General features: G+C 34.3%; 1 protein-coding gene across 2 annotated transcripts; it reads right to left on the bottom strand.

The window, feature by feature from the left end:
* Positions 1-292: 292 nt before the first annotated feature.
* LOC149151027 (uncharacterized) lies at positions 293-5,792 on the bottom strand. Of its 2 annotated transcripts, none has more exons than XM_089441369.1 (4): positions 5,514-5,792; positions 3,445-4,014; positions 2,872-3,039; positions 293-2,774 (listed from the first exon to the last, which is right to left on the bottom strand). In XM_089441369.1, exons 2-4 carry the CDS (start codon positions 3,988-3,990, stop codon positions 708-710), a joined length of 2,781 nt encoding a protein of 926 aa, XP_089297495.1. In that variant the 5' UTR covers positions 3,991-4,014; positions 5,514-5,792; the 3' UTR covers positions 293-707. The 2 variants fall into 2 exon arrangements, with proteins under 2 accessions (XP_089297495.1, XP_089297496.1); XM_089441370.1 differs by lacking the exon at positions 5,514-5,792 and adding an exon at positions 4,105-4,244.
* Positions 5,793-11,593: the final 5,801 nt, after the last annotated feature.

Here is an 11,593-nt window from a genome sequence, read left to right as displayed (position 1 = left end):
TTTACAATCAATTTTATTCCAAATCAAGTAAAAATTTGAAGGGCGCATTATGCAAAAATCTCAACCATTTTTAATAACACTGAATTCATTTATATATTTAAAAAATGTTTTAAACATAAAAATGATATAATAAAATTCAAAAGGAAAAAATTAGACAACGCCGAGACAGCTTGACATTAAAAAAAAATTCCGAAATCCAAAATATTTTGGTCGTGATTAATAATATTGTTTGGAACGCAATGGCTGATAAAAATAAACTGCCCGGCCGGCCAATGGTTGAGTAAGCATACAATATTATAAATACCATTTTATTGAAACAAGCCTTAGGGATACATACATAGTGTCAAACTCTCCTGGCCTCCAATTTATTGAACACTTGATTCAACTAAAAAAATAGGTCTGACCTTAGGCCACTGACCCAATTATAGGAATAACAATAAAACTAGCATTAGGTCTGACCTTAGGCCACTGACCCCAAGTATAGCCATTAGAATAAACTACCATACATTTTTTTCTGACGATTATAGGAGTTCAACATCGCAATTTAGGACGTTTACAACAAACCCTAATGCCGGAAAATCTAGGTAGCATGTGTTACGGATTAGCCAAACCAGAATGAACGAGAACATACAGATGTTCTAATGAGCGTGAATTCGGTTTGTAGATTGCAGTCGCAGTTTTTCTAACATGCTTTCTGATCAGAGAACCTAACGACCTCCATTTATCATATCATATATTTCCCACAAGTCTATAAGGCTCCAAGGATTCTCCCACTGAAGGAGCTCATGAACGGCTTTCTCAATCTCCTTTGACTCGGTCACTATATTCTCCAGGCACAAGGCCAGAGAACTTAAAGAAATAACAAAATCATTTGTGGAGCTGATCTCGTCCTGCAGGCACAGAATATGTGTCACCACTTCCTGCACACTTTTAATAAGAGAAAGTGTAAATTCCCCATCACCTGCAATATCACAAGGCCCATGGCCTACTAAAACAGAATGATAATTTGAATTGGGATGGTGCTCTATGTTTATATGGATCCCAGGAACACCACCATGATCATGAACTGTGGCCAATCTAGTACCTGATTGAAGGTTCTTAGATCTGCTGTGTTCAATATGTTGGCTCTGCATAATTAGTTTTCTGGGAGATTTAACTCGGAGTACTTCTGCAAAGCATTGAAACGCCTCGCTGACTCTACTTTCAAACCCTTGGAGATCATCCTGGATGAAGCCATAGATGGTTTCTACTGAGAGATCATTTCTGGCACAGCTATCAACGATGTATTCGTGGGAAAGCATAGCAAAATGCAAGAGGTCTGCTATTTTGCAATAACTGTTCAGGAGTTTTGAGTATGTAGTTGCAGGGAATGGCAGGAACCAGAAGTCTGGCTCCACCTTTGCTTCTTCTATGTAATTACTTAGGCTACAAATATGGTCCTTTAATTTCTTCTCCTTCTCTTTCAGCTCTAGAAGAGCCAACGCATGTGAGTGCACACAACCTTTGCTATTTTGAGCAGAAATCAAGGAGCTGGTAAAATCTTGGAGGCTACAGACAACGACTACTAATTCTTTTCTAGCAAGGGTTGAAGCTCGCCTTGGCTGTAATATGAGTTCCACTAATATATAACATCCTATCCCTATGAAAGTCTCTGTGATTCTTACGATAGCAAACTCTGAGGGTGGATCCACATCCTTTCGCCCAAGAATGATGATCGCTGCAAGGAAGGCAGACAATCCTCCTGCATAACCATACATCTTGCTCTGTCTGAGAAAACTGGTAAATATTACCCATGGTATAAGAGCCACAGCTCTCAGAAGAATGGATTCTGCTGTTAAAATGCTTGCTATTACTGCATACACAGATCCTGCTACAGTACCTTGAGCTCTAACGTTTGCAAGTTTGAAGGTTGCCTCTCTGGAAGTGCCCATGCTGATGGCCACTGCAATTCCAGCCCAATATCCTCGTTGGTGACTGAATAAAACCCCCAACAAGACTGAAAGTCCAAGAGATACAGAACATTTTGATGCTATGAGTAGTCTGTTGGTATCTATGCAGCTTATCACATCACAGAGAAATTGCCATATAAGTTTAGATTTCATAACCACCTGTGATGGTTCTTCCTGTAATGCATCGATGTTAATAGAAATAGTTCTCAGAGGCAGGGAGCATTGGTTACAATAGCTAGAACCTTCTGTGGATTGGGATCCAGGGTTTAGTGGAGCAATCTGCTGCACTCTTTCAGCACAAGGTCGTATCATGTCTATGGCTTCTTTACACAGATGCTTCATGCTGAACACAAAGAAGCACATTGGGAGATGATATTTAAAGGTAGCTTGTCTTACCTTATCCAACTCTTCAGAGTTAGCAGAGCCCAATTCATGGTCAGGGATTGGTAGACTAGTGGGCTTATTTGTATAGGGCTTCTGCATGTAGGTACCACAGATTCTTTGTATGACAATTGCCAAGGCTTCGTCAAATGACTTTAAAGCCTCTTTCCCTTGTTCCAGGATGAATTCATTATGTCCTAGCATTGGATTTGTGCTCATGGAGGCTGAACCTGCATGATTTAAAGCTAGACTTGCCCACGTTGTGAGATGGAGTAGTGGGTCTGCAAGCAACACATGTGTTGTGTCTCCGATTTGAGAGGGGGGTGAAAATTTCAGGGCCATTTCCATGCCTGCAAGAGATTGCTTCAGTTTACCATATTCTTTACTGAAAAATCTAACCGATGGCAAACATCCTATTGCTGGCAGCTCCCACTTTAAATCTACCTGTTGCACAGTAACAGAAGATTAGAGTTTACTGCTGCAATTTAACTAGGAACATATGGTAGAGAGGTATGTATGTCAATATAATAGGAATTTCTACCTGATTGTCTTCCACTTGCTTAAGAATAATGCCTCCAGCAGTGGACAAGGACTTAGCTTGGAAGCGTAATGAATTAGCCTCCTCGTATTCATCTGCATTGAAGGCTTCAGCCAAAAGTCTGAAGACCTCTGAGGTTATGCGAGCAGACAGCTTGCTTTTCTCTTGAAACTGAACAACCGAGGTTATATTCAAATTTTTAGTCACTTAATCAACATATTTAGAATTCAAATTTTCATGTTTACAGAAAAAACCTTTGAGATGGATAGAAGCAAACTTTTTACCAGGTTCAATAAAAGTTCAAATACTACAATGATCTCTTATTTTGAGCTTGCCATAATGATTTGTTTCATTAAAATCTTTGTGATTTATAGAGAGCAATGAGATGAGCTATCTAGTAGATAAATTGCTCCTAGTTATAATTGTTATGAAGTATTATGTAAACCATGAAATTCAAAGAGTAATAAAATTACCATGAAACAATTCAATCAATTGCTAATATTACAAAATATTATTTAAATCATGAAATTCAAAGTTCTTACCCAGCCCCAAAAAACTATAAAACAATGAGATTACCTGGTAGCAAGCTAGTTTTGGAACCGGAAGGATCAAAGCCAGTAAGGCACAACCTGCCCCAAGAGCAGTAGTCCCTGCTATACGTAGAGGGTATGTGATTGAATCCATAGTTTCCCTCATCATGAAAGCAGAAATGTAAATGATAACAACCTGGGCAAATGCTACTCGCTTGGAGGTAATATTAACAACTTTGGCATAGGCGATGAAAAAACAGCTCACAGTAACACACGCTGTTGTTGCCCATACTGAAAATCTCTGGGGTTTTATCAACCATAGGATGGCTATCGTGGGGAAGGCTCCATGAAGAGTTCCAATCAGAACAGAGAAGGCGGATCGCAGTGCTTCTCCGAACGAGGCCTCCCCAACGACCGTAACGGTCACAACATATGCAAAGACAGGGAATGCCAACCAGTGGTGATGCATGCTGCTGTACTGCATGACAATTCCCACCATGAGACATGCCCATCCTGTTCGGAAGGCAGCACTAACTCTGGATTGCCAGAACACTTGCTCGTAGCTCACCGGCCCCACTGCCATTGCTTGCATTCCTGCCTTGTTAGACGACTGTCTCTGCAACAACAAAAACAAAATGTTAATCCCTAGCGTAGTTCCTATCCCTGTGTTTGTGCCACTTGTAAAAGAATTTGAATTTAGACCTACCACGATCTAAATTAACATGTTTCATGATAATCTCAAATTTGTATATAATGGGAGAGCAAGCTCGTCTTTCAAAAGAAACATATTTTCTGGTCACAAATATAATAAGGATGGTGTAGAACTTTAAGAGAGGAAAAAAGCTCTATCACATTACATTTTCAATATAATTTTTCTGAGATTTTGGTCCGCTCAAATAAGCATTAAAAAAACAAAAAATAAATAGGATTTTTATAATCAATCACCATTGATCTCTCTGTAACAGAATTTATTATTTGATAAATGGAAAAAATATTTTTTTACAGGTTGGAAAATTGATCATAATTAAGCTGTCAAATCAATAGTCAGTGTTCAAACCAGTAGTGAGGATAACTATTTCTGGTTCTTATTCACTAATGCAAGCTGACTCGCCACAACCACCTCACCTGGAGTTACTGGCTAGAGATTCTTAAAGAGGCAGATTTTCATTCCTATCAAAGACTTCTAGGCCTTGAGCAGTTACCTGTTTCCTTACTTCCTAAAAAAATTGATATATCTTAACCAAATAAAAACAATTATAAGACATACTCCAAACCTAACTACTGATTTATAACTTACATAAAATTATAACTTCTTATAACAAAATTTTAATTTTAAAAAAATCTAGAGATTTAAAAATTTCCATAAAAGAAATAATAATTCTTCCACTGTTTTTGTTTTTCATTTGAGATATAGAAGAATTAGAATGGACACATGATAGATGGATGTTAACCTCAAATCTGAATTGACACATGACAGATAAATTTTAACTTCAAATCTGAAATCCGTTGTAAAGAAAAAGATATCAAATTCACTGAGCTAATAATCTGAATCTTAATATCAAGACTTATTCACTAATGCAAGCTGACTCACCACAACCACCTCACCTGGAGTTATTGGCTAGAGATTCTTAAAGAGGCAGATTTTCACTCCTATCAAATACTTCTAGGCCTTAAGCAGTTACCTGTTTTCTTACTTCCTAAAAAAATTGATATATCTTAACCAAATAAAAACAATTATAAGATATACTCCAAACCTAACTACTGATTTATAACTTACATAAAATTATAACTTCCTATAACAAAATTTTATTTTAATTTTAAAAAAATCTAGAGATTTAAAAATTTCCATAAAAGAAATAATAATTCTTCCACTGTTTTTGTTTTTCATTTGAGATATGGAAGAATTAGAATGGGCACATGATAGATGGATGTTAACCTCAAATCTGAATTGACACATGAAAGATAAATTTTAACTTCAAATCTGAAATCTGTTGTAAAGAAAAAGATATCAAATTCGCTGAGCTAATAATCTGAATCTCAATATCAAGGCCACGTAAAAGAAATTATAAGACCTTTTCACCATGTTATATCATATAAAAAAACATACATACTCACCTATACGATCCAGCCACGGCCCGTAGAAAAAGCTCTATTTTGCGATCAGGCCGAGCAAACACTATGCAGCACTTGATCTGCATAAATTTATAAGCCGGACCTCCTTGGTTATATAAGAGTAGCAGCTAGAGACATCCCTAATAATTTCCAAACTTCATGACAGATAGTCATATCCAGTCAACTGCAGAGACCTCATTAATCATTCGTCTACCGTATTGTCTTCTAACCAACAGCATTGGTATGACTCGGAGTACTGCTGGTGGAAGCAACGGAGGCACCAGTCCTTTTAACTTGTTGGGCTTAGGTGTGATAGTGGGATATAAAAGTCCCACAATCTTGGCCCTCCAAGGAATCCATGAGGTGGGCCAGTTATATCCATTTAACCTCAGTGCTGTAACGCAGTTGCTTTTTCAGAATGTGGGTGGATGAATAGATTTTTCAAAGATATCCAGCATAATTTTTTTTAGATATGCAGGGTGAGATTTCATAATTTCAGTGGAGGAAATGATTACTCAATTTTACCACGAAGACGTTGAAAGGTCATATATGTGAAGTCGTATACGAAAGTCATATATGTGAAGTCGTTGGCAGACAAATGTGAATCATATGAACTGCAAGTGTGCATGTTTCCTGTTCTGATAGGGTCACTGTGATTTCCTAGAAAAGGGATAAGAACATAATATGTTCCTTAATATTTTGCACATCATTACCAGATGAACAAATGGTAGGTTTTTACCTATGTTGTACGCTTCTCGAATCTGGGGTGGGGTTTTCGAATCCGTTTCGGTTTCTAGTTCCTATGTAGTGGATTGGGTTCAAGTGTTTATGAGAATAATTTATAATCACTGGGTTCTTCATTAAAAAAAATTTGGGTTATCGGTACAGAAAATCTTGATGATGGGTATTTAGAATCCCAAAATCTAGTTTTTTTTTGGGTTCTTTAGAGTTTATTTTAGTTTTTATTTTTATTTTTAATTAATTTAATGGGTTTCACCTAATATTCTAGGTAGCTAGTTCTTCATCTTGCGAGAGGAATTGGGGTACGTATGCCTTTATCTATTTAGTAAAGAGAAATATGTCGGACTCAAAGAAAGCAAAGAACTTAGTGTAAGTTCATAGCACACTTCACTCATATCTAAAAAAAACTGTGGATACAAGGAGGGTCCTTTCAAGAGATGAAACCAATACACATAGCACACTTGTCTCATATCTCCAAAAGACCTTGGATACAAAGAGGGTCCTTTCAAAAGATAGAGACCAATACACAAACGATGCTATGTGTGTGGACGAGGAGATACAACCAAATGACCTTATTGAGCTACCTCTCGTTACTATGAATGAGCAAGAGCCTCAAGATGAGAGTGATTCCTAACTGGAGAGCATGCTAACTGAAGATCTTAGTGATACTGATGACATGACTTGAGTAAGCCATTATTTACTATTAGCTATTTTTATTTTAGTATTTTAAAATTTCCTATTTCTAGTTTAGAAATGTCTTAAGACAAATTTTATGATGATTTTTATTAATATATAAACTCCAATTAACAGACATCTGACATCTGTCCCGTCCCGTCCCCTCCCCTCCCCTCCCCTCCCCTCCCCTCCCCGAACCCACGTTTCATGGCAACATAGGGTTTTACGATACTTTTTTCCCTCGGTGGAGAATACATTGCAGGTAGGTTGATCTGGATGTGCACTGTTACTAAGGGAAAATATCGTCATAGATTCCTGAAGAGTTTACACATCAATACCAGAATAACAAATGGTAGATTTTAACGATGCCTCTTTTTCCAGTGGGGATTGCAATCCAAGTAGGTTGATCTCGATGTGCATTCCAAGAAAAGGGATAACAGACGTAGATACTCCTCCATATTTTACCACAAGAACAAAGGTTAGGGTTTTACCATAAATTTTTCCACTAGAGAATGCATTGCACGTAGGTGGACAGAAAATACATTCTTTATCATTATTTTAATTCGTTACTAGTGTGATGGGAATGTGAATCGAATTTGTACTCAATAACCAATGGCTGAAAGTTCATAAATTATTGTTAAAGAAATATATGAAATGGACTTATTGCGTGTCCATTATTATTTTGTGTTTAACTATCATAAACTTAGTGATAGAATTATAACTACCACACCCTGATAGGAGCTATTTTTCAATTGGTTTGAATAGGTATTTGAAAACATATTGCGTATCCATTATTATTGTGATTAACTGTCATAAACTTAAGGATAGAATTGTAACTAGCACAACTTGATAGGAGCTATTTTTCAATTGGTTTAAATGGGTATTTTAAATAGGTATTTGAAAGGTGATCAGTAGATTAATTGATTATGTGAGATATTATGTAGTGATTATTAAATATGGTAAATTAATGTTTTTGATGATGGTGAGGAAGTGGTTGACTAAGGGTGACCATAGTAATACATATTATATTAAACTTACCCATAATAGATTATAGAAGATTGTGGTTGACCATTGTTGACCATGTTTGTTGTGAATGAATGTGGTTAGGATGGTGCCACATGTTGAGCATGTGTGAAATTAGTTGATGAGTTTTGACTATGGTTGCCCATGGTAAACTTTATGTGGCCATGTTGAAAATGGTTGGACTAGGTTGATCGTAGCTTGAGGAAAACGAACAAGGTTGAAGATGGATGACTATGCTTGATTATGGTTGACTATGATTGGCTTTTGAGGATGATGGTTGAACATGGTTGACTACGGTTGATGATGTTTTGATGACTATGGTTCATGATGGCTGTCCATGCACAACTATAGTTGACCATGTTTGGTAAAAGAGAACAAGGTCTCCCATGGTAGAATGTGGTGACAAATTTTGACCATGGTTGAGCTGATTCAACCATGCTTAACTATGGTAAACATATGGTTAATTAGAGGTGGAGATAGTTGAATATGGTTGTCATTGTTTGCCTATCGATGAACACATACCATGTAGAACATGATGTCCACATTAATTTAATTTTCCATGACAAAGTTTGATTGACTATGGTTTTCCATGGTTGAACATGTTGCCAATGGTTGAATGTGTTTGACCATGATGTCCACATTAATTTAATTTTTCCTGTGGCAAAGTTTCATTGATTATCGTTTTCCATGGTTTAATATGTTGCTAAAAGTTGAATGTGGTTGACCATGGTTCAACACGTTAAAAATCGTTGAACATGGCTAGAAATGGTTGACTATAATTGTCCATATTTAGCATGGTTGGCTATGGTTCTCCATTACTGACTATGGTTGGCCACCTTGAACACCTTTGAACATAGTGATGATGGTCGACCATTTTGTCTAAGGTTGACATTGCTTGAGTATGGTTGAATATGGTTAAATATGGTGAAGATGTGGTTGAACAATGGTAATGTTTGATAATGTTTGACCATACTTGACAAAGATTAGCCACGTAGAGCATAGTTGGCCTTGGGTTGACCATGGTAATTATTATGCACATTTTTTTAAGTGCATAACATAATGGTGTGAAGGCTTTTCTTCTATTTTTTTATTTTTTTGGTTTTCGCATTTGGATGTGATAATTGTTTGTCAATTTTTTCTCATTTTAATTTCTACCATTTGTTATTCTTTTCATGATTTCATTTCTTGCCATTTTTTTGTTATTACCATTGGAATAAAAAACTATGCTTTTCAAGATGTGGCATTGAATGTCATTCATCACAATGTGATGTTTTTTTCATAGCATATTCATGTCATTTTATTTTCACAACCAAATTGTGATGCTAGTTTTTTATTGTGACATTGTGATGATGTTTTTTTGTTCATGAACATGCAAAGTTTATTGTATTAGTTTCTCATAACCATGGCGTTGGCTTGTTATGGAAAATGTGATGTTAGTTTTTCATCAGATTGTCCCAACATTTCATTTCAAGTAGTTTCACACCATTTTATTTTGCACCACTAGGATGTGTTGTTAGTTTTCTAATGCTATCTTGCAACAACAATCATGTTAAGCACAATGTGACATGGATAAAAAATTTCATGGAATTTTCATGTGATTTTTTTTCACAACCGTGTTGCGATGTTAGTTTTGTAATGTGATGTTGTGATGATGTTTAATCTTCATCAAAATGAAATGTCTAATATTTTTATTTGTGAAATTTCTAACATTGTTTTGTCTGTCACAATCTGACATTGACTTTTTATCACATTTTCCAAGCATTTGTTTTCATAAATATTTTACACCATTTTTTTCACACAAGCACATTGCGCTGTTAGTTTTGTAATGTGAACTTGAAATAAATATTTTTATTAATCATAATGCAAATGTAGCATGGACTTTTTCATAGTGTGCTCATGTCATTTTTATTTTCATAATGACATTGTGAAAATGATTTTGTTTAGTATATTGGAGCATTGAAAAAATTTCATAGCATTTTTGTGTCTTTGCATAATCATTTAATCATGTTAGTTTTGTAATGTGACATTGTGATGGTGGATTTTATTCATAAAAATGCAATGCCAATTTTTGTTGCTTGTCACAATGAGATGAAAAATTTTTATCATCACATTATCCTAAGCTTCTCCTTTATATTAGTTTCACATCAATTTTTTTCACACAACCACATTCTTATGTTAGTTTTGTAATGCCATATTGTGATAATGATTTTTTTTTAGCACAATACAAGGTGTAATTTTTGTTGCTCTCATACATATCTAGATTTGTGTTCATTGCATTGCAACAAAAGAATTTTAGTAAAATATATATAGGAAATATGACAATAGATATATAAAAAGTGCAAAGAAACATGTGTTCATGAAGTACTTGAGTGAATAGCATTAATGTATAACAATAGATTTGTGATTTATTCAAGAGTAATAATATATATTCACAACTATTTTTTTTTTTGCTCTTAGTGAAGCATTGATTTATTTTCATTACAATGGAATAAATAAATTATAGAAAAAGATAAATAAGGAAAGTAGTAGAAGAGAGATAATATTTTTTTAAGAAACATGGGTTTATGAAGTGATTAAGTGAACTGCTATAAAACATTGATTTATAAAATGTGAATAATAAATAAAAAATGATGGAATTATCATTAAATGGATGTCTTAAATTTTAAATTCATTAAAAGTAATATCAAAATTGGATAAGTGATAAATTGAACAACTATAATATAACAAATTGATAAGAAATATGTATATATGAAGTTCACAAGTGAAATGTTATAAACGAATGTCATAAATTTAAGAGGAAAATAAAAAGGATGTTAACTTTAAAAATATGTCACATTCTAAGATTTCAAACCAAACATATGGTTGGCATTAATATTATGAAACATTGTGCCATTCAAAGCAATAAAAAATGTTCTGTTAAAGGTAAAGATAAAGATGCCTTGAATTTTATCACATAATTTTGACACATATCAAAAATTTTAAGAAGCTCACATTAAATTTAATGTGATGCTTAAAATTCACACTGAATATAAGAAAATGATTTTTAAAATTCAAATGAAATAAATGATAAAAATTTCTTATCTGGTAAATATAACATATCATATTCTAAAATGGAACCAGATTAGTGATAAGAAGAACATGAATTAACATCAACTATTACTAGATGACCATGATGTATGTGAAGCTACTCAGTCCTAAGTTTCCTTTTAGCATCCTTTTTAGATTTATATGATGTGACTTTTGCACAATTCTCTTCATATTTGAAATGTTTTATAAAAAGGTGGTATGAACATCTATTTCTAGTAGTGAGTATATTTTTAAGGTGAGTAAGGTATTCTTCTTTCATAATAATATCATGCGAAAAATAATTAAGATTTGAAGAATTTGTAATGTTCATAGTTTCAAGAGAATAAAAACATTAATAAGGAAATAGGTCAATTAAGATGGAAAAAACTATTTGAACAAGAAGAAAATTAAACATCACACAAATGGTGAAAAAATGAAAATTAGGTAATAATAAAATTTCAGATTTAATTGTTGCTTTTCCTTCTTCCTATGTTATATATATATTTCAATTATTTCTCTTCTTTCTTACCAAGTGTAACATATGCACTATTTTTCATTTTAGCATAATGCTTAAAAGA

Source organism: Pinus tabuliformis, chromosome 9 (assembly GCF_031772625.1).
Source record: "Pinus tabuliformis cultivar Carrire ecotype Pingquan chromosome 9, CPIR1, whole genome shotgun sequence".
Taxonomy (NCBI): Eukaryota; Viridiplantae; Streptophyta; class Pinopsida; order Pinales; family Pinaceae; genus Pinus; species Pinus tabuliformis.
The sequence above is the reverse complement of the archived record's forward strand: the minus strand, read 5'-3'. Positions and strand labels throughout refer to the sequence as shown.

Coding starts and splice junctions, on each gene's coding strand:
- LOC149151027 (XM_089441369.1), bottom strand. CDS start 3,990: ATGCAAGCAATGGCAGTGGGGCCGGTGAGCTACGAGCAAGTGTTCTGG. Junction 3,040..3,444: donor CAAAACTAGCTTGCTACCAG/GTAATCTCATTG, acceptor TCGGTTGTTCAG/TTTCAAGAGAAAAGCAAGCT. Junction 2,775..2,871: donor AGCAAGTGGAAGACAATCAG/GTAGAAATTCCT, acceptor ACTGTGCAACAG/GTAGATTTAAAGTGGGAGCT.